Here is a 23,043-nt window from a genome sequence, read left to right on the forward strand (position 1 = left end):
ATTCTAGGAAATATTTATATGAAAGCGCTTCTTGGCGTTGTATTTGTCAAAAGACACGACCCCTTATGGAGGTGATTGAACTACTTTACTTATAACTCGACAAGTGAGCAAATGATATTCATGAACAAAGTAATGGGCTACAGTCTCTGAGCAGAAGGTCAGAATGACGCCCGTAGGACATTTAGCATATGTGGCTCACACCTTATGAATGACGAGACAAATAAGCACGATGAGCAGGCCCAAAGTTTGACTATCGGCCCAGCTTGGACGGATAAATGCCCTTCACGTCAACAACAGTGAATATGTTAATGTAATAAACATTCAACACATCTGTAACACATTACAATAAGTAACAGTAATACGTTTCCAACACGGGGATAAGTTTGGGACTCCTGTAGAAGTAGCGTTTAGGTTCTTCTGCCGTTCTTTTTTCCAGATCATCACACGGACGAGGCATCCTGGCAGTTCACTAGCCTGGCAGTTCACTAGCCTGGCAGTTCATGGGAACTTACTGACCATTCAACGGCCCCATCAACAAAGCAACAAACTCGGGAATGTTGAGAGCTTACAGCTCGCAGTTTCGCACGGTTCGCCAAGTCTCCGTCTCAGCATATTTCAGTGCGCACTGCTCACCACCCTACCTCCTCTCGAATCAGACAACCAAACAATCAGCCGACCTCACACATCGCAACAGCGCAGAGAACGCGCCTAAACCTTCACATCCCCTTCGCAGAGAACGCGTCTAGACCTTCACATCCCCTCCGCAGAACGCGCCTAACCCTCATCCCCTCTGCAGAGAACGCGCCTAGACTTTCACATCCCCTGCGCAGAGAACGCGCAGAGAAGAGAAAGTGCCTAGACCTTCCCATCCCCTTTCGCGGAACGCATGCCTAAACCTTCACATCCCCAGTCCCCTCCGCAGAGAACGCGCCTAGACCTTCACATCCCCACTGCAGTCGTCCTCTGTGTAGCTCCTGGGTTTTCTGCAGGCGTCGAAGAGTCCCTGCCCGGCGCCGAGCTGGTCGCCGTCGGCCAGGGTCTGAGGCAGGTGACCGCCGCCGGTCTCCGGTAGAAGGGTGGTGATCGAACCGGCTACCAGCGATAGCGCGCCGATTATCAGCAGCGGCAGGCCGGGTGTTGTCTGGTGCTGAAAAATAGGGGGAGGGGGAGGGTCAGAGGGCATCGTCTGGCGCTGGAAAATAGACGGGTAGGGGAGAGTCAGAGGGTCACAAGGCGTCGTTTGGTGCTCAAAACGGGTTAGAGAGGGTCACAGGGTTATCTGTGGGTAGGTGAACGGTCAGGTGATCGGGCGTATCGTAATACAGGATCATGGTTCGCTTATCCCCAGGGACTTATCCCCAGGTTTTGTTTTGTTGGGTTAGGCCCTTTCGGTCTGACAAGACCATTGCAGAGCCGGAAGGATGATAGGAATTAGGGGGAGACATTGGTCTGGGCAGACACCCTAGAGAGTCGCCGGGGCTGAGCCCGTCCGAATGGACAGGCCGATCAGCCCCCCAAGCACTCTCTGCACCCGGCTACGGGGTGCGCTCCCTCGGGAGCAGCGGTGCCGCTCCAAGGGAGCAGCCCGCATGAGATAAAGGTGCCTGTCCAGCCCGGAGTGGGGTTGCGGCGTGGAGGAGAAGGATTTCTGTATCCTGAGGATAGAAGCACGGAGAGGTGTATCCCCAGGGTTCTTGTAATCAGGTCAAACGGCGATTGAAGGAGATTGCCGAACGTAATGATGAATGAATGAAACATTCTATCGTAGTCGAAACATTGTATCTTAACCCGCGCGGGGCTGGGGGGGGGGGGGGTAAATTTTACCCCCCTCGCGAATTTTTGCGATATCTCAAAAACGGTGGCGCGCAGCGCCGCCAAACTTTACGTACCTTTTCTTACATCAATTTGACACGTTTCCTGAAAATGTGAGCGAAATCCGTCGGAAAATTTTTGAGAAATTAACGTTTTAGTGACGTCATGTTCGCCATTTTCGCCTCAAAAACGGCAAAAGTTCAAACGCCGCTAACATCTTCATTTTTAAAGGAATCAAGACGTAACAAAAAGGTTATACGTAATTTTACTTTGTCTATCAAATGGCTATCTCGGTTTTTTGAAAATTTTGGATTTTGGCCTAATTTTTTTTTTCAAAAAACTGACTTTTTTGGGAAAATCATTATAAAATCCAAAATTTTGAGTCTATCAAAAAAAACCGGAATATATGTCAGAGAAGTGGTCTATGTGCACCTACATACCAAATTTTAGAAGAATCGGTTCAAAAATGTGGGAGTTATTCAAAATTTTATGACGTCACGACACACAATTTTTTTGAAAAATGACTTTTTTGGAAGTTCTAGACCTCGTACGAAAACAAAAATAGCACCATTCGATTCGCCGTGAAAAACTGCATCAGATAGACACCTTTTTAGGCCTTAACAACCAACTTCAAAATTTGACCTCACTAGACCTGACCTTGACCTGACCTCGACCTGAAATTCATCCAGAGGTGGTCCATATCACTTATTGAGTGTGCCTATTGAATTCTATGAGTAAAATGACCCATTAAACATGTGTCGCACATGCCCTTTTCTATATTTTGTTTTTTGGTGACCTGACCTGACCTGACCTGACCTTGACCTTGACCTCTGAATGATATTGTATGCAACGAATATTGTCTTGGTAGCCTAAGAACACGTTTTGGGCGATCAGTCTCAGTCCATGACTCCATTCTTCGGCAACTACGGTGCAAGGCCGATACTGTAGAAACTTGCAATTTGTACCCTTGACCTGACCTTGACCTTGACCTCAAACTTTAAATTAAGTACATGTTTTTAGTAGTTCGTGATGAGAGCTTTCGATTGGCGTTTGAATTTTCCAAATCGGACCATTAGTTCGGGAGATAACAGGGGGGGGGGGGGGGGTAAAATTTACCCCCCCCCCCAGCCCCGCGCGTTCGGCTGGAGACCCCAGCCCCGCGCGGGTTAATGAAATATTTTTATCTTAGTCGTTATCGTGGATGCGTAAGTCATGCTACCAGATAAGTCCGATATAAGTACAGAACACCCTGTCTGTCCGACTGTCCCGAATGGCCATAACTTAACCCTCGCACGACCAGGCCATTTCTCATAACACGAACGACCAGGGGGGGGGGGGGTTGTTACGACCCCCCCTGGCGTTTCGAAACGGAAGGTCGTAGAGCTTAGCGGAAAAAACCAACGGATTGCTCTCAACGAGATCTCGCGATTGGTGGTATATTTTTTGGTCCTAGGTCAACATTTGACCTACTTATGACCGGTCAAAGGTCAAATTTTCCGAAAAAATCAAACTTTTTCAACTTTCCGCGGCGATTGCGGCAAAACGGTGGGAAATATCGACTTGAAACCTTCACTATCGTGTTCCTTGATCAATTCTCTATCGTTTGGTATGTATTTCGTTTCCCTAGCTCTAAAAATGGCGCGTTGGGAGCGCCGGAAGTCGGCAAGGTGACAGTCGGCGGCAGAAATTCAAAAAATCAAAATTTAAATTTTTGAAATCTGATTGTATTTTTGGATTTGGGAAGTCCATTTGCTCCCTATAGAAGCTAATATTGCTGCATATTCCCATTGAGGTGACAAGAATTAGCAAAATAGTGGTTCGGGCGCTTTTCAAAAATAGTACCGGACGCTGTTCCTCTTGTGACGTCATAGCTCCGTGACCTGACCTGACCCGGTCAATTTTCTTGCACCACAAGATAGCCAATGCTTGCCCCAACATGCATGGGAAGTTTCATCATGATCCATCAAACAATGTGGGTATCACCGGCAGAAAACCTAGGGATTCGGCGCACACGTTTGGTAACTGTCGGCCGGAGGCTGAACCTCTTATGACGTCATAACTCCGTGACCTGACATGACCCGATCAATTTTTTTTCGGCAAAAGATGCGCAAAGGTTGCCCCAGAACTTCGAAAAAACCTCAGGGGGGGGGGGGGTTGATACAACCCCCCCCCCCTAGGCGTTCTAGGGTTAAGACGTTCCACTTCCAACTCCGAGTTCCGATCCACACTGACCAGGTAGACGATGGACGGGCTGATGAAGATGGCGATGCCGCCCATGGTCTCGTAGAGCGCCAGGCTCTGCCCTCGTATCACCGTGGGGAACAGCTCCGGTCCGTACTGCAGACAGGTGCTGTAGGCGCCCATAATGAGCATCCGGCCGGCCAGCGCCAGCGCCAGCCGGCCGCCCGTGGCCAGCGCTGTGCACAAAGGCTCGGAGTTAGAGAGTGCTGACATGCCAGCGCCAGCCCGCAGCCGGCCACCCGTGGCCAGCGCTGTGCAGGGGGGGGGGGGGGACACAGGGTCAGTTAGGGCCGTGGCCAGCGCTGTGCACAAAGGCTCAGAGTTAGAGAGTGCTGACATGCCAGCGCCAGCCGGCCGCCCGTGGCCAGCGCTGTGCAGGGGGGGGGGGGACACGGGGTCAGTTAGGGCCCGTCGCCAGCGCTGTGCACAAAGGCTCGGAGTTAGAGAGTGCTGACATTCCAGCGCCAGCCCGCAGCCGGCCGCCTGAGGCCAGCGTGTGTATAAAGGCACGGGACAGTTAGGGGCTAGGGCCCGTAGACAGCGCTGTGCAGAGAAGCGGTACACGGGGTCAGTGAATGTCGGGAGACAAACGGGTGATGACGGTGAATGCTCCGGTGAATTGGCATCGCCCATGACTGTGACTTATACTCAAAAGGTTTTCGTTTGTACATTCACGCAGCAAGCGAATCACGAAGAAGGTAAGGCGGTGATCTAAAATCATGGGCATTGAGGGGGGGGGGGGGGGGGAGGGTGCATGGAAATGAATGAACCATCCATTGAACAAACAAGGGAGCTCTGAGTTAATTCATTTACGCTATTCTCCTTCCCTTATGTCTTTCGCTCTTCTTGTCTGCAATTTAGTGCTTCTCTTTTGGCATTCACCGCTTCATATATATTACCCGCACTCTGTCCGATCCGCTTACTATTGCCCACCACGGGCCCACGGCGCCTTATCCCGTCCCACGCCGTCTCCCCCGTTTCCCAGCACAGCGTCCCATCCCGTCCTCTATTCACTCACCGTTTCCGACCACGGCGTAGGCCACGCCGCAGAGCCCTGAGGTCACCAGGAAGGTCACCATGGGCCAGCGCCTGCCGAAGCGCTGCAGCAGCGGCGGCACCAGGAGCGCGGCGGCCACCTCCACTCCGCCGCCCAGGGAGAACGAGACGAACACAGAGCTGCCCAGGTTACCCGAGTTCTGGCTGTGTCCGTAGAAACACACGTTCGACAGCATCCTGCGGACCCGGGGAGGATGTCAGATGAATAGCAGCAAAGGTTGTGTCCGCCACACAATTTCTTATAGGTAACATCCCATGGGCATCCTTGTCTCATCACTAAATCACCGATGGAATCAAACAAACTCGTAAAATTACAAGGGAGACACAACAGGTTAAGACAAACGTGACTCACTCCCCAGCAGCACACGTCTCGTTATCGCAGCTACAGCAGCATCTACCAAACATCACCACTTTCACCTCACAGTAAGAATACCACCCCCCGACCCCCGATAACCTCCGTCGAGCCTCGCTCACCATAGTAGCGTCACCAGCGCCAGGTTCTTCATGAGCCGCGGGTGTTTCCACACGTGCAGCAGGCTCTCAGTGGGCTGCTCGGGCTCGCCCTCGCGCTTCTCGACCATCACCTCACAGAAGACGGCCTCGTCCAGCTGTCGGCCGTTAACGGAGGCGACGAACTGCAGCACCTCGCGGGCCTCGTCTCCGCGGCCGTTCACCATCAGCCAGGAGGCCGACTCGGGAATATACCTGGAGGACAGCGCGGGTTCAAATCCCACCGCTGGCAAAAATTTACCGTGGTATAATAGTCCAGGAGCAAATATTCGCATTTTTTCATTAAATAAATTGAACATCGCAAGAGAACGACTCCTAAAAAATTCCAGGATTAATCATGTGCTGCTTGCTAACGATTGAAACGTCCGTTTACCATTTTTTAACGGATCAGCAGTAATTACGCATGGAAATAAATAAAATCTGCTCCGAGGTCGAGTCGCGAGGTCGACTCGCCGACCGTCCGTCGCTCGCTCACCGGTAGAGGGCGAGGGCGAGCAGCAGCGGCGCGCTGGTGACCACTACCAGGATCCTCCAGTTCCAGATGGCGTACGCGATCCAGGGCAGCAGCAGGCCGCCCAGGCCCCAGGAGGCGATCAGCAACATCAACGGGTACGTGCGGTACGCCGAGCCGCAGTACTCAATCACTGAAACCGGAGAGAGGGGATTTAACAGTTTTTATATCGGAAAAGCATCCACATGTACTTTATTTTCAGTCAACACGGGACCTAACTATCCATTGTTTAACCCTCGCCGGCACAGGGGGGGGGGGGGTTGATGCACCCCCCTAAGGTTTTTCGCGAATAACTCGCGTAAAAAGCGGTCGATCGCGACGAAACTTTCAGTACCCTCGCATTGATCAATTTTACACCTACTCTAAAAATTTCATGACCCTGACCCCAATGTCCTTTGACCTGTGACCTCTTTTCCGAGACCATGTTTGGCCGGAATCGCGATTCGGCGTATGTCGGCTAACATTAGCCGCGTGTTTGCAGGCTTTTTGTGGTTTCAAACGTTCAAACATGTGATCTGATGTCGCTCCCATACATTAGGGTGGGTGTCAAGGTCATCTGAAGGTCAGGTCAGGTCATTGACCTTTGGTGACCTCGGGTGACCTCGGTTCACCTTTTCGAGTTTTACATGTTTCTAGGCTAGTTTTTGGAGCTGAATTCGAATTTGGCGACCATTTGAACATTTACGAAGTAGTTTTGGTGCCTTCGTAACATGTTACGAAGCTGCCAGAGGCGGCTGACACGTATTACGAATACCCGTCACAACCCCTACCGGTTGACCTGACCTGACCTGACCCGACCTGGTCTAAATGCTTAAAGACATCATCGCTGATCAAAACTAACACGATATTCGTGATCAGCACCCCGGAAAACCACATAACAGCCACAATTTACGACCTTCTAACAGGTCCCGATTTTCCCGGTTTTCGGGTCATTGACCTGACCTGGAAGGTCACCCGATGACCTAGGACCTTAAAATTGGGTATCATCGGCTTCGTCTCGTGACGGGCAACACGCTCGTTTTTTCCGCGAAGCTCTAGCTCGATCAGGGGCCAAACGCGAGGGGGGGTCGTACCAACCCCCCCCCCCCCTGTGCCGTCGAAGGACGCAAAATGGCCTGTGCCGGCGAGGGTTAAGAAACGAAACAACATTATTGCAAAATCAACATTCCACAATCCACAGGCCTGAAGGCCAATAAGACTGAGGGCGGTGAAGCTTGTGTCCTTACCCAGCACGTAGGGCAGGTGGCTGACGGTGTTGTGTTGTGTTGTGTTGTGTTGTGTTGTGTTGTGTTGTGTTGTGTTGTGTTGTGTTGTGTTGTGTTGTGTTGTATGGGGTTGTGTTGTGTTGTGTGGGGTTGTATTGTGTTGTGTTGTGTTGTGTTGTGTTGTGTTGTGTTGTGTTGTGTTGTGTTGTGTTGTGTTGTGTTGTGTTGTGTTGTGTTGTGTTGTGTTGTGTTGTGTCGCGTGGTGCTGCGTCCTTACCCAGCACGTAGGGCAGGTGGCTGACGGTGTTGTGTTGTATGGTGTTGTGTTGTGTTGTGTTGTGTTGTGTTGTGTTGTGTGGTGTTGTGTTATGTTGTGCTGTGATGTGCTGTGTTGTGTTGTGTTGTGTTGTGTCGCGTGGTGCTGCGTCCTTACCCAGCACGTAGGGCAGGTGGCTGACGGTGTTGTGCGCCGAGCCCACCAGGAAGCGGACCAGCAGGATGGCTACGAAGCTGGACGGCTGCACGAGAGTTAGCGCGCCGCCCGCCGCGTACACCAGAAACGACGCCAGCGTCGCCGGACGGCGGCCCAGTCTGCCGGCAGAACACAGGCACGTCAATAACTTTGAATATTGCTGAAATGGGGTAACGTCTCATTACTGATTAAAGACGTAATTCACTTCTAGGAAGGAGTGTGTTGTAATTTTGGGCTTCTTGAATAGAATGTCTTGTAGCAATCGCATGCAATAAACCAGGAACTTGTTTCATGGAAACTTAGAGAGTTTTTCTTAGTTAGTTTTTAGTCGTAGGTCAGATGTACATATATTGACCATGTCGCTGTACGTTTTCCTTTTTTCGTACAAGCTTTGTTACTATAGCGAGCTCTTGTTTCTGGTTATGAATAAGCTGCGACATAAAAGTGCATGTATGGCCTAAACTTTTGATAATCCTCAATATGAACAAGCTGTTAGAAGGCACAAATCAACAAAAGCAAGCGTCTCTTATCTGGCATGTCGTAAAAGAGAGTGCTATTTACGATACGCTGTAAAACCTTTTTTGTTGTTGTAATGTCCATCTTCTGACGACAAAAGAAACCTTTTATCGAAACCAAAAACAAGCAGCTGATTTACGATGCTGCAAGCTTTTTTTGTTGGATATGTATCAACATATTTTTTTCAGCTTTGCATCTGCTTTGCAATGTATCCATACTGAAACTTTGCCACATAATTCATACAGGAGAACTTTGTAAGACATTGGGCGTAGTTCCCAGCATAACATATGTCAGGTGGGTGGTAAAAACTAGTTAAGTTTCTCGTGGTGTTCACAGGAGCATATTACCAGTTAATAAACAGAGGAGAGCACCATAGGGTGCCACTGTCCAGTCATCGATGGGAAGGTAAAAGCATGTCACAAAAGCACCCCCGATATCCAAACAGAACACACGCGCATACTCACAGGGCGCATACTCACAGGTGAGGGCTCTCACCTATCGCTGAGAATGCCCCAGAACCACGAGCCCACGATGTTGCCTGCCCAGAAGATGGCGTTCACAGTGAACGGACGCCATGCGTCGCGGCACACCCAGTCGTTCTGCAAAGGAGTACAGTGTGCCAGCAACGGCTGGCGGCGGCCGGGCCGAGAGGCCGGCCGGAGGGCAGGGTGCAATGGGCTGGGCGGTGGGGGGGGGGGGGGGGGGCGGAGGGAGGGGGATGGGAGGCAGTGGCTGAACAGATGTGGCGGATGGTATAGGAGGGGTTTGGGTAAGTTGTGGGTAAGGTGACAAGCAGGTGTAGGAAACGGACAAGTCATTGGGAAGGCGGGCTGGCGCTACTCATTTGAGATCTAGTTGGAAAAAGAATATCCCAGTAAGAGGCCACCAATATCCTCGGATATTGGTACAGTGTTATATCCTCTATTCACATATTTAAATACGGCACATGCACATTACCTAAGGCAAAACGTGGCATAGGTGGCGGAACGGGGGTGGCACCGGGGCACCGTGCCCCTTTTATTTTTCCATTTTAACATCAGCCCTATGGGCGTTGCATGAAAAGAATGGGACCAAAAGTCGTCAGTGCCAGTGCCCCCCCTTAACCCGCGCACCGACGGGGGTCTGCGCCAACTTCGCACCGACGGGGGGGGGGCGGATGACCGCCCCCCCTGAGATCTCGAGAACGAAGCAAGATAGCGACAAGCGGTAAACGGCATCGGATACGCACGGCCAAAATTTACAATTTTTACTAAGGTCATTTTCAGGTCAGGTCAAAGATGACGTCACAGGGGTCGAAAAAGTCAAAATGGCGGCGCTAGATATGGAGAGTTTTTCTCGAATAACTTTCGAATTAGTCAAGATAGGAACAAACTAAGGGCATCATCGTGATCCTCTCATCAATCCGCATCGAATGATATATATGTTGACCTCGAAAGGTCAAGGTCAAAGGTTGACCTCAGGTCACGTGACCTCGAGGTCATCATGTATATCATTCGATGCGTCTTGACGAGCTGAACACAATGAGACCATCCACGCGTCTGTATCTTGTTCCTGTACGGAGTTATTGGCCAAAAACCTTTGGTGACCTTTGATGACGTCACATGACCTCACAGCTGCCCAACAGCAAAACAGACCTCAATGTAGTGAAGGTTGATCGTATATGAAGTCATGTATGGTATATGGGGCCATTCCGACCCGTTTTAGTGGTAAAAACAGGGAGTTGATTTTCCCCCATTGACTTATAATGGGGAGGTCGCGAAATTGACCTGACCTTAGGTCACCGATATCAAAATTCTGAGATATAAAAATTGTAGCTACTAATGACCTAATAATATCCTGCGACTTTCAAAGGCCTCCGATATCTACTGTAGCTCTGGCACGGTGACAAAGTTGCAAAAAAGTGACTTGAGGTTGGGTCATTCAAAGTGACCTGGTGACCTGACCCTAAAAGGTAGGAGGTTCAAACTTGCACACCATGTGTAAAATTGATGAGATTATAGTCATACCAAATTTCGCGGCGCTACGCGCCGCGGTTTTCCCGCTATTTGCGAAAAACCTCAGGGGGGCGGATATCCGCCCCCCCGTCGGTGCGCGGGTTAATTGCAGGTGTTCCGCCGCTACTGAAACGTGGGCCCCGTGTTTTTTCAACACAGTTTTGGAAATAAAAATAGTATTTTAGAAGATGATCGTTAATATATGTAGGTAATGCAAACAATGCAGCTCTACCGCTGCCAATGGTGAAGCCGAGTACTTCATCAATTTTATTTCATTCACCCGTCCCATTGACGTAAACTGAAATGAAACTGAAGAAGATGATAAAAACTCGATGATGATGGGAAGTATGATGATGATGATGATAATAGTAGCAATTATTGTTTAGTTTGCACCGCTATGCCTAACACTGAATGACTCGTTACATCCTTACATTGACTTACGACTGACATCGACTGGCGTCAATGGCTCCACAACCAGCCATTGACTTGCAAGCAGCGGGATATAATGTTATCAAACGACAAAGAATATGCATATTTGATATCAGTGTGATTTGATCATTTTTTCCATGCAGTGCTGTCATATGCATAGATCAATGCTAGATGCATTTCTCTCAAATATCTCCACCGTGACCGTCTAAACTCCGCGTGAAATTGGCAAGCAGCGCGGACAGCCGCCGCCCGAACCTGGGTACTGGGCAGGTAGGCTGTACCGCATGGCTCGCAGGCAATGCGGAACAGTATAACACGCAGGCAACCACTTTCGCTATTCAACACTCGCGCTAAGTAACGCTTTTGCGCTCCAAGTGTTTAACCCTCGCCCTGGCAGGGGGGGGGTCGATGCGACCCCCCTAAGGTTTTTCGAAGATAGCGTAAAAACGGCGGCGCGCAGCGCCGCCAAATTTGGCACAGCCTATGGGGCAACCTTTATACATATGACCTGAAAATTTCAGGTCCGGGTGACCTTAAGTCAGGTCACCAGGTCAGAAAAACCGGTACAAGGTCATGGTCAAATTTCAAATTTCTTTTTGCACCTGTCCAACTCACAGTTTTGCACTGATTTCCTTCAAACTTTCAGGATGTGCTAAGTTCACCGAGTTGTATAACATATAGTTCGGGTTTTTTGAGGTCACTGACCTGAGGTCAGTTAGAGGTCATTACGTCGTAATGTTAAGCCTATGGGAAAATACTAAATTCGGAAAATACTGGATATATCCGCTTCGTTCTATCACTTTTGTGCTTTGAAACCACAGTACTCAACAGCAGGTCACTTGGTGCTTCTTTGTTTGGTGTACTTATCCATGGGTCAGGTCAAATGAGGTCAACTGAGGTCAAATGACGTTTTTGCCAATAACTTGGCACATAATGACGCTAGAGCTTGAAAAATGGTACCATTGTGTTCCTGGCGATCAGCCGAATCGAATGATATGCAATATGATGCAATTTGGTTAACTTTAACTTAATTTATTAATTTAAGTTTACTTAAAATTTAAGAAAAACTTTAAGTAGGCTTAAGCAAGCTAAAAAGTATATCAGTCGACGCGCCTTGACGCGCTGAGTTCACTGGTGCTTTTCTTTTTGCTCTATCTTAATTAGATCAAAAGTTATAAGCGAAAAACTTTTGACCTGTTTTTAGCGAAATTTTTACATTTATACCCCCCCAAAACCCCCCTAAATATTGACCTAGAGCAACCAAATTTGCACAGGGGCGAGAACTCCAGGGGGCCCACCTACCTACCGAATTTGGTGTTTCTAGGTGCCATAGGAGCCAATCGCGAGGGGGGGGTCGCATCGGCCCCCCCTGCCAGGCCGTGTTATGAAAAATGCCCTGCCAGGGCGAGGGTTAAAGGTAGTGTGCCACCTTTGAAAGATTTCCCATTTTATTTTTCCTAGGATAAGAAGCTTCTGTTTTTACCTAATATCGCAAAAAAAATCAAAAATGGGCCTGGAATAGTGCCTTTTTTGCCTAAAAGTTTATAGGTTTTTCGATATGTATAACAACTGTAGTGGGCTGACCTGCAAACAGGCGTCGGCAACAATCGCGAATGCGGCGCACATGTGACAATAAGCAAAGGTCATTATAGAGTTACCACGTACGGGAATGAGTTATCAGCTGTCTAATCGTAGACAAGACAATGTCGAGCCTTAAAGTGTAAGCCTGTATTGGTATTGTTTCTTTTATTTGGCTGTCGAACATTATTTATGGTTTGAAATATGATTTTATGTAAAATAATTGATATGAAAAAGCCGTCTCTTAAGTTATGACCCCATTTCACCACACGCAAGTGGCAGAAATGACAATGATCAGCTGACGCATTTTTCGTGGCCGAAGTCAGAGCGCGCGGCCCGACGCACCACCACCGCACCACAAAGTATGAGCAGAAGCCGCGCCCAAAGCCAGGGCCCCGGTAACGTGAGGTAGCCGAGTCGGGGCAGCGTGCGCTGACCCAAGCCGGGGCCGCAGCTTTGGGCGCGGTCTACCGCATCCCCGCGGGCAGCCCCGGGCTATCACATGACACCGGGAGGACGCGCGGCCCCGGCTTGGGTCAGCGCACGCTGCCCCGACTCGGCTACCTCACGTTATCTGGGCCCTGGCTTTGGGCGCGGTCTACCGCACCACCTAACAGGCGTGTTCGAAACCGCAGGAGATGATGATGAACGGGTTTATCGAAACTTGATTGGATGAGCCTATCGGTAATAGCGATTTCAGTGTGTGCATTTATTGTTCATGGTGGTGTGAAATGTGGTTGGGGTACAACCGACAACCCGTCGGGGCGAATTTCGCACTGGGGTACTCAAAATTTGAAGAATTTAAGACGTTTTCATGAGTTTTGAAGGTATGGATAAGTTCTAAAAATCCGGTTCTCCTTATCTGGGCCATTAACTCCATACGGTCCAGGAAAGCTGGCACACTACCTTTAAATGCTGATGGAAAGAAGGATGGGGAAGGAAAATAACCTTTTGCGTTCAATTATTCGCTTAATCGAGGCTTGTTTTTCATTACCTACATGTGGAAAGATGATACAGATAAATAGGCTCTTTCGTTGCATTGGCCATAAAGTCCGACGTTATGTCATTGGAATGTTTGTTTTGATCCCATATATGTAGCAGCGCGTATAACTGAAACGATAGATACGTGCTTAAACATGGATTATTTCTCACACTTTCGCCACACACGCCCTTTGCTAATAAAATATCAGCCCATTTTTAATTAGACGTCGCTGACTGGGTGATTCACTTGATGACACCAATACGGCACCAATCATTAAACAGCCATCTGATTCATGCCTGGACTCTATGAGCTGAAAACTTCAGGTTACAAACAGCCCAGCTAACTACATACTAGCAGCCAAAAATTTGCTAGCCAACCCGCTCGGATACTGAAGTGCCCTACTTTGACTCGATTTCTACCTAAGACTCCCGCGCTGTTGCATCTGAAGTGACCTAAAAACAATGGATGCTTAGTATTCGTGACAAGACAGTTAGAGGGAACCAACTGTGACCCCAGTTTGCAGCATTGTGTTCTCAGAAGGTAGGCAGGCAGGCCAGCCGAGGGTCGTAAAGGATCCTTCAAATGAATTCCTTTCGCACGTCTTCCATTGAGTGGAGCACCAATTCAGCGACGAAAAATGGAAATTGCGTATCTATCATACTTCTACTGGAACGAGAATGTTAATATAATACCGCAACCCTAGTTTACATTCTTCGGAGGCTTCGGAGCACTATACGCCTGACAATATATATTCCCGACCGGGGCTGGGAAAATGCGTTTTATTCACCGAGGTTTTTGTGCGGAGGACCGAGTGCCGGTAGGCACGAGGTCCGTAGCCAAAAACCGAGGTGAATAAAACTGCATTTTCACAGCCCAAGGTTGGGAAGATATTTACCGCATGCCGTACCGGCGCAACAGTTAATACTAGGGTTACCCAGGGGGTCATCGTTTCTATGTTGCGCCATAGGGAAGGCTTTTTGGGCCAATCAGAAGGTAAATGACGTCAAAGGTCGTCCACTTTCCTTGCTGTTTTTTCAACTAAAACGGGATGAAGTGGAACGTTTTTGGTCTCAAATGGTTTAATAAGACATTTTCTACATGTTGTAAAGGTTACAATACCTAAAAACTTGTAGTCTTTGAGTTCTAGCGTAGCAGCGAATTAGTTGGAAATTACGATTTATGACAGTAGTTTAAAGGGACCCTCCCACCTTCAAAAAAGTTAATGAATTGGCATGAAAGTGATGTCGCTCGGTTCAGAAAGAGCAAAAACGAATATCTACCAAATTTCATCGAAAAATATTCACCGGTTTTCAAGATATTAGACTTTTACTTTTGTTTACTTTTTGGGATCTCCGCTGTTCCTAGCGACTTTATTTGAAAGTGCGGCATTTGTTGCGCGCAAAGCAGCATATACCACCGCGTGCTACAAAACGTTTTAGTCAAACATTTAACGGACGTTCGAAAGCCTGATGACGTCATCAGATTCCCATAATGGTTAAGAGATAGGGACCAAGCTGGTCCCACCCTGCAAGTAAAGGGAAGAAATTTCTTGAACACCATAAAGCTGCGGGGGTTGCGACCAGGATAAATGGTGGTTTCTGAGCCTGGCCGCAAACTTGGCTATCTCAACTCAAAACTAATGTTAAGGTGGGAGGGTCCCTTTAAGGAATTGAAGCAGAAATTTAGCTCTTTTTTACATTTATTGCGCGCGTGTTACAATCTTCTGCTTGCAAATTTGTGTATTTCAATGGATATCAATTGTTAGTTGTTATTTGATACTTTTCTGTCTGGCATTTTCTGAGTTTTTTTTTCTGATTATTACCAGCAAGTAGTTAATAAGAATTATCATATACTTTTGTAAATGTAGAAATATTGGTATGTATTCCAATACCAAACAAAATTGCATGTTTGTTTGTTTTAAGTGTGGTCAATTGTCTAAAGCCTAGACGGACAAATGAAGCTGCAATTGCTTCTGTAACTCATGTAAGCTGCCATAATTGATAAGTATCTGGACATCCACGGGGGAGCCATCCGCTTCTCTTCTGTGTTTGACAACCAGTACTTTTAGAATGAGCGAGACAGTGCTTTGCATTACAAAGATCCGGTCCAACAGGCCTGCAGTCCGCACAGCTGGTAAATGTGAAGATGAAGTACAGTGAAGATAAAAAATCTAACTTGACCTAACCTTACCTACTAACCAAAAACTTTCAACCTGCCAACCGACAATCTACAAACTTACAACCTACTAACCGAAAACCTTCAATTTAAAGCCTACAATCTAGGTACCAACCTACAACTTAAAACCTACTGACTCACATCTCACTGTACTTCATCTTGATCTACACATATAATATTGCACAGCCTACACAGGCCTCAAACTTCTGTGTGCACTATGGTGTCAGGCAATTGGTGAGTGGTTTGCTGAATATTTTTTGGTGAACAGGATTCCTTTCAAATTAAGCAATAATAATTATGAATGAGTAGGTATGTTTTGTGTTCGTTTTTTTATTGGTTTTAGGGCTCATGTGTTTTCTTCAATCCTTGTTAGCGCATTGGTATGATGGAGGAGTATCACTCCAACTCCCCTAGGCCCTAGTTTGATTAGAAGAAATGTTAACTATGTTATGACAGATCATGATCAAAGTACCTGGAGCAGCGTTTAAAGTCATCTTATTTATTTATTTATTTATTTATTTCACAGTTCGCTACCCATCCACGGACACCGTGGCTATTCCGGGTAGTACGTCAGCAGTACACAAGGTTACACAGGGAGTAGCACACATACCACATTCGGTGACAAACCATGCTCCGTTCACTACACGATGCACTATGTGACCTGAGCGCTCAGCAGGTACCGGCGCAGCTCCGACTTGAAGCGGGGCAGGCCTAGCTCACGTATATCATGGGGCAGTTCATTGAATTCCTTCACGACAGAATACATGAAACGCCGCCGTCCCGACTCAGTGCGAATGGCCGGGGTGTGAAGCTGCTGTACTTGCCTCGTCTGCCGCGAGTGCAGCTCACCACGCGTCACTGTCAGCCCATACAATGTGTCTGGATAGCCTGTCAGCATGATCCGCTTCAGGAGCATAAGGGAGTGATACCGGTACAGGTTGTGCGCAGACAACCACCCCAAGTCCCTAATGACGTCACTGATATGCTCATGCTTCCTTCGACCCGACACAACCCTCGCGCCAAAATTCATTAGCCTCTGGATGCGAGCCATCCGTGTCCGGTCGCAGGAACCATAGACACTAATACAATACCGGATCACCGACACAACCAGCGCCTCCACGATCGTTACAAGCGCCTGCCGCTGCCGCGCATCTTGTTTACAGTGTCCCACCGACCAGCTGTGGTGACGCCAGTCGCCAACAGCTACAGCGCTTTTCCAGGAGGCTTCAGTTATTCTGTGACTGGTGACCAAGGCACGACACATCACCCAGTAACTCACAAGTAAGTGAATCTGTGTGTGTGAGCAATGTTAATGTGCCTATCTGAGCAGTTGTGGCAGCTCCCAAAAACAATTACCTAATTCAAAGGGGAAAATGACAATGGAATTGGAGCATGGCTAATTTGCTATCATATTTAGTGCAGGCTAAGGTCAAAAGGTTGTGTCTACCGAGTCACATACAATAACAAACTGTTTTACACAGGTTGTTTGGCGAGTTGCTGACATTCATCGTTTTAGGCAGCTCCTTTGCCATGGCATTTAGTGACTAAAATACAATTTTCCAAGCAAGGAAGTGACATTTTTTGTTTACTGAATAGTGAATAGTTATTCGTTTTACTGGGTATTATGCATCCTTCAGCCATCCTTAATTTGCATTTCATGGAAGGTTTTTGTTTTCAGTCTCGCTGGCGGAGTGTTGCTGAGCAGCTGACCAACTGCGGCTGCTGGAGCGTTTCTCAGTCGTCGTCGTCGACCTCCGTAGACTGTCAAGCCTCCCTGACCTTCTGCGACTCAAGAAGGAGGGATTTTTATCTGTGTTTACCATACAAGAGACATTTTAATCTGACGATTCGATCGGATCTGGATCATGAATATTCCCGAGGCGGTGTGACAGATGGTCGAGGCCGGCGCGCCACGCCAGACGCCTTCTCGCGCGGGGCGTGCTCAGGTCAGTCAGGTTGCGCTGCCGGACTCTGTTCCGAGGAGAGAAGCACATAAGCGCAGTCAGGACGCGAGTGTGGTTGCACCGCCCCGGTCCCAGCAACTGCATGGCGGTGGGGACTCACAGCCCGGCTGATGGTTCCAGATCGTCTCAGCGCAGCTTCTTCTCCGGACCCCGGCGCGGCAGCGAGGCTGGTGGTTCGGAGCTGACTGATGGAGGACGGCAAAAGAACAGCAGGACAGGACATCACCCTAACAGTAGCCTTCGGTCATGTGGCGAGAGCTGGGCCCCGGACCGGTCGAAACTGAAAGGGTGCTCACTGCTCAGCTGAGTGGGTAAAGTCCGCGTCTCGTTAGTGTCCCCGGGCCCGGCCAGGTCCTGAAGGGTAGATGAGGGCGGGATATTCTCCTTTATAGACGCAGAGCAATGCCAGAAGAATGGTTTTGCGATCGAGTTGCATGCGCTGTCCCTGCCTGGGTAACCCATGTTTTGTGGCCAGCGTGTTACGAACCCACGTAGTGGTTTGACCCCGTGGGGTGCTGTGAGACAGCGCGGAGCGACGCGTGGATGCTGCTGAAACACGCTGATGTTTGTGTGTACCTATCGTCATTTTGAAGTGCTGCTTGAGTTTGCTCGTTTGTTTAGTCTTACTGTTTTGTGTTTTCTACCAAGATAATGTCGATAAGATTGTTCAATAAAGTTTGAGTTGAGACTTCCGGACCGGGAAAGACTGAGACGTCTGAACCGGGGCCGGCAAAGGCGTCTAAACCGGGACCGATTGAGGCAGCTGGACTGGGACCAACGAATGGCAGCCAGTTCTGGACCGAAAGTGGGAGGGCTGCATCCGATGCGCCACCACATACCGTATCACTGGCAGCCATATGCGTTCCTGTCGCAGGCCACCGTTCACGCTTCAGTTTCGGCGCTGGTGCCCCGGCCGGGTATATGCTCTGCTCGGTACACCTAACTATTGTGAGCAAAACCTCGTAATCGTACGTCTAATGCTATAGTTGTTGTTCAAATCCGCGTAAATTATGACATTCTGGCAACTATGCTGACCCATAACCAAGCATAGGTCAATGTTGGCTCAGTCGGCTACGGTCGAAGTTATGGTGTTTTTCCAGCCGATAATGCATCAATATAAACTCCTTCCACACTGTTTTTTGTGGCACCACATTAGCATAAACCGGTTTGCAGGTTTGTAGAAGCTGGTATAACGTAATTTAATCGTTCAATATCGCTAAAGTCGTCTTCAATTCCCAAAAACGTCCGCATATTGTACTGCATGCGGCTGCCTGATCCGTGAGGGTGGACGACCTTTGACGTCATTTCGTCAGCTGAGCAAATGTAAACAAACCGCCTGACGAGTTTACCTCCTAATATACGGCCTTGGGGTTACCCGCGTGCTCCGCAACGCGAAGGGGGGATTTTTTGACCCGTGGGTATTGGGTTGGTCTGTATCGATTTGGTTGGTAGATATCCATTTCGTTCGATTGCTTTTTGACGGCCAAACACTGTAAGAAAACAAAAAGATACATCGCATCGAGGTGCCCGTGTCGTATTATCATGCGTTCTACTTTAGAATGATTCGAAAACTGGCGTGAAGTCTTTTGAGGGCCATCGATGAATTTCGCTAAAAATGACAATGTAATGGTTTGGAACATTTACATTTTTAAGAATACTGTTGCTAATCATGCAAAAATGAAGAGTGAATATTGGACAGAATTGAATGCTCTATACAATGGTACCATATTCAATTGCCAAAGGTATCAGGTTATTCAGCAAACCCCGTGTGATTAATAAAGTGGCACAAAATTGACAAACACCATTTTCTCCTGTGATTTGCACCACCTTGATTTGGATCAATCAGCTTTTCACAATTTTTATATGAGAGGCGGTACCTTTCTCTTGCAAATAGGCGTTGATTCAACTCGCTCCATTTAACGGTCACCTAAAAATAAAATTAATTCCAAAATCCCTCAAAAGCCGCAATTTTTCAAATAAAAGTGCCCTCTCCGGTGCACGTGGCGCGTGCTATCCTCTGCATTGCACACCATTCAATAGCCCGTTCAATTCTGTACACGATGCTGTTTTCCCCGTGCCGGTCGGACCCCTGGTCACCAAGATATTGCACGGGAACTGGACCCGTGTCGGCCAAAATTAGCCGTTTTCGCTCGATTTCGCACGCCGATTTATACATGTAAAGTCTATGACGCGAATTTGCACTTTTTGAGCACGCGCCACGCGCTCCCTATCAATCCGATCGAGCTGAGACCCCTCAAAGGCACGTCGCGCATCCTTGATCTATAAGTTGTGCAAATTTCATCGGGCTATGTGCAACGGTCTGGCCTGTAGTCCACGCAAAGCACGACCAAGTCGGGACCTCGGTAACGGACAGACGCACCCTCCTCAAATAGTAATATAGATCATATTCATTTGGTATTATACAGGTGTTGTCCATCTGAACTTGACAGTCACGTGACCCATTTGACCTTCGGATCCAATTCTGGTAGTCAATTCTGGCGCTTTTGTTACCATAGCGAAAAATATAACCCCGTGTTCAAAGTTTTGCTGACTACGAAGATTCTGCGTAATCTGGCCAATGACGTTCGAGAACCGCGGCCAAGCCCCGCTGATCTTGAACATGATTGGTCGGACGGCGTTTAGAATCTTCGTCGTCCGGGAGACTGTGAACACGGGGTAAGCCAAGGGGTAAACATTAAACAATCTGTGCGTGGAATGGGGAGTGGTGAATGTGTAAGGGCGATGATAGGCTGATTCGTCGATTTTTATTTATACTATTATCCTTATTATACATTCTGATCATTTTGTTTATGTTCAGGAGTTTTCTCTGTTGATTTAACATCAAAAACTTTGTGTTTTACTGTTAATGCCAAGTGCCATGTTGATATTGAAATTGGGTTACAATTCCACATTCACCTGTTTTTCTATGGCCTGTTGTGCATCATATTATTGGTAATGTGAATATAGGTACTCCATTCACTGCTATTTTTGGGTATATATTAATGTCTGACCTGATTTTACTTCACGTCTTCACTTCACCTTATATTTTCTTGCAGCAACAGTTATCACACCATTATTGTGCAAAAATAAGGGTGGTGTTTCGCGACACTTGCCAGCCACTTTTGATTTCCATAGAGACATCAACAAGCCTATACCTCCAACACTACCAGAGGTTGACGCTAGCTCACAGAATGCGCTGGCAGCGCCAGCGCGGCTGCCAGCGCGCGCCCGTGAAACACAGCCAGGGGTTTCCTCTGTAACGTCATTGTTGTCTAGGTTCTTGGGCCTTCATCAATTGTTAACAGCCACAAAAATTGGAATTAATAATGTTCAGGTATTATGAGCATCAGCCAAACAGGGAAGTGAATTTGGCTACAGCCCATCTTGCAACGCCTCAATGAAATTTAACGAGAAACTTTAATTGAGGGAGCAGCTACATAACTGAGGTAAAGCCCATCAATCCTTGTGGATTTACCTACATAACTGAGGTAAATCCACAAGGCACTTTGAGTTCAAATTATGAAGTGACTCCAAGCGAAATATAATAGAAATTGGGACTTCGTGGAGCTTAGAAATAATCTGCTTAGTGCTGGATGAATGTTTTCACTTAAAATAAACACCACCATATTTGAGTCATGAAAAAGTGTTTGGTAAGCATAAGCTTGTAGCATAAAAGATGTTTGTGAAATGTCACTAGATTTTAAAGTGTTAGTCTCTGCACATTGATTCTCTGATTGTTTGAATGATGAAGTCTCTGCACAGTCTCTGATTGACTGAATGAGCTCTGCAGTCACAATAATGAAGTTCATGGGAAGATATGATTTGTAATAAAAGAATGTAATATTTTGAGTTGATTTTACCTATTCTGTGAAGATCATAGCATGTTAACAGCATTCCAAACAGGGCATGTCAAAGGTTGGATGGATCTTGCGATTTCCTTGAAGTGTGACTGTTAGTGTTTACCATATGTTGTTTTTTTATTCAAAGTTATTGTTAAAGTCAACCAACTTTTGCAACATTGAGGATCATACTTTAGCTTTGGAAACAAGACATATTGGCCGTTTTCACGACGGAACTTTCGCAGAGGAACTTATTTGATACCTAAAAAGTACCTACCCTTAGAGGCCTTAACATCCCTCAAACTGAAATATTTTATGTTCAAAATAATTTTAGAAGTTTAAATCCGGGCATTTTTTGCCCTCAAATCACTTATTTATTTACAAACACAGCAATTTTTGGTTCTAGTAGCCCACCTTTCGACTATGAGGTATTAAATCAGCGTGGCAACTTGCTCCCTCTTTGCTCCCTCGGGTATCTAATTCCGGAATTCTTAAAAACAAGGAAAGTATATATCGAGTTCTCTTTTATACCTATTCAGTTATGTTTTAATGGTGATTAAAATATGACAAATTTTTTAATTACATTTCATATAAGAAAACACGCAAAACAATGAAACAAAAATAACTACGGCAGATAATTACCTTCAGGTATCTAATTCCGACCAATCAGCACCTCAGTAGGATATGACGTCATACAAGAATGGTGGTGAGGGCCGTTTGCAGTCCCGGCCGGTAGGTCACGTGACCGCCGGGCGCCTCGGGTCACGCGGCGGTCGGGAGTCGGACGCGGGGCGTGGTCGCGGGCGGACGCGCGGGGCATCATGCTTTGCTTGCTTTGTCAACTTCATATAACTTACTATCGCATTCGTGTGAAAGCCAAACACTGCTCAGTGCCCTTAGAAATTGAGTTTTGGAAAGCTCAAGTTCCTATAGCTCCTCAGGTCGGCAACAGTTGAAGCCTCATCTGAACCCATGTGAAAAAAACGAGGGTAAGGAACCTTGTGTTGCTTTTTCTTTTACCGTCATAATTATCTCAAACCATCACAATTTTGATTTGCCACATTGTCTGCTTCGCTACATTCGTGTAAAACTTGGGTGAAGGCTGGTGGCTCAAAGAAAGGTGAAGATATTTCTTTAAGTGCCTAATCCGTGAAATTGAAATATCCCGGCTTTACAAATCTACACTTTTCATTTTCTCCACGATACATTTTTTAAAATTGTTTAAATTTAATCTACATTTGTTAAAATCGGGGCTTTGGTTTTGTGTAAACTAGATCATAAAGTTTACTATAGTTTTGTGTAACCTGATGGCTGAAGAAAATAGTAATTTTGCTAAAATGATGTGCGGAAATTTGTTGCTTTCCAAATCAAATTACTCATACCTATATTTCATTCAAAATTAGGAGGCATTATTACTGTTTTTTCTTGTAACATGAACTGAGTTTGAGTACGGTGCTCCGGAAACGTTGTGGAACTTTAAGCTAGCTAGAGCAGTTTCCATAAAAATTGTTTAGATAGTTGACATGGCTTGTTGACAACTCTTTTGCTGTTTCTAAAAAAGTGAAAATATTTTCCTGCATTAAGCACACAAGGCATGTTATTCTCATAAGCTATCGAATGTGTGTGTGTGTGTTTAAGCTGTTTTTTTTTTAAAGCTTTTAAGCTGTAACTTCAGTTACTTCACTTTAGAACATATTGCCCAGAATGCGTCACTGATCATGAGCTGGTATATCATATCATATGTAGCAAATACATAAAT

General features: G+C 47.1%; 1 protein-coding gene and 1 long non-coding RNA gene across 2 annotated transcripts; one reads left to right on the plus strand and one right to left on the minus strand.

The window, feature by feature from the left end:
- Positions 1-22: 22 nt before the first annotated feature.
- LOC122370078 (solute carrier family 22 member 13-like) lies at positions 23-14,252 on the minus strand. Its single transcript, XM_043345339.1, has 8 exons — positions 14,241-14,252; positions 8,819-8,952; positions 7,769-7,926; positions 6,095-6,263; positions 5,584-5,814; positions 5,072-5,286; positions 4,045-4,229; positions 23-1,147 (listed from the first exon to the last, which is right to left on the minus strand). Exons 1-8 carry the CDS (start codon positions 14,250-14,252, stop codon positions 932-934), a joined length of 1,320 nt encoding a protein of 439 aa, XP_043201274.1. The 3' UTR covers positions 23-931.
- Positions 14,253-15,101: 849 nt separating this feature from the next.
- LOC122370075 lies at positions 15,102-18,577 on the plus strand. The gene is made up of 3 exons (XR_006254510.1): positions 15,102-15,181; positions 16,645-16,762; positions 17,160-18,577. It is a non-coding gene; the product is annotated as an uncharacterized LOC122370075 (long non-coding RNA).
- The last annotated feature ends 4,466 nt before the right edge of the window (positions 18,578-23,043 follow it).

This window comes from Amphibalanus amphitrite, unplaced genomic scaffold, assembly GCF_019059575.1.
Source record: "Amphibalanus amphitrite isolate SeventyFive unplaced genomic scaffold, NRLGWU_Aamphi_draft 001095F_arrow, whole genome shotgun sequence".
Taxonomy (NCBI): domain Eukaryota; kingdom Metazoa; phylum Arthropoda; class Thecostraca; order Balanomorpha; family Balanidae; genus Amphibalanus; species Amphibalanus amphitrite.

What these genes read in the sequence shown, in the direction of transcription:
- LOC122370078 (XM_043345339.1), bottom strand. An exon ending in GCGCTGGTGACGCTACTATG is followed by an intron (nt 5,287 to 5,583) that starts GTGAGCGAGGCT and finishes CCGGGTCCGCAG; the next exon opens with GATGCTGTCGAACGTGTGTT. An exon ending in GCCCGTCCATCGTCTACCTG is followed by an intron (nt 1,148 to 4,044) that starts GTCAGTGTGGAT and finishes CCTATTTTTCAG; the next exon opens with CACCAGACAACACCCGGCCT.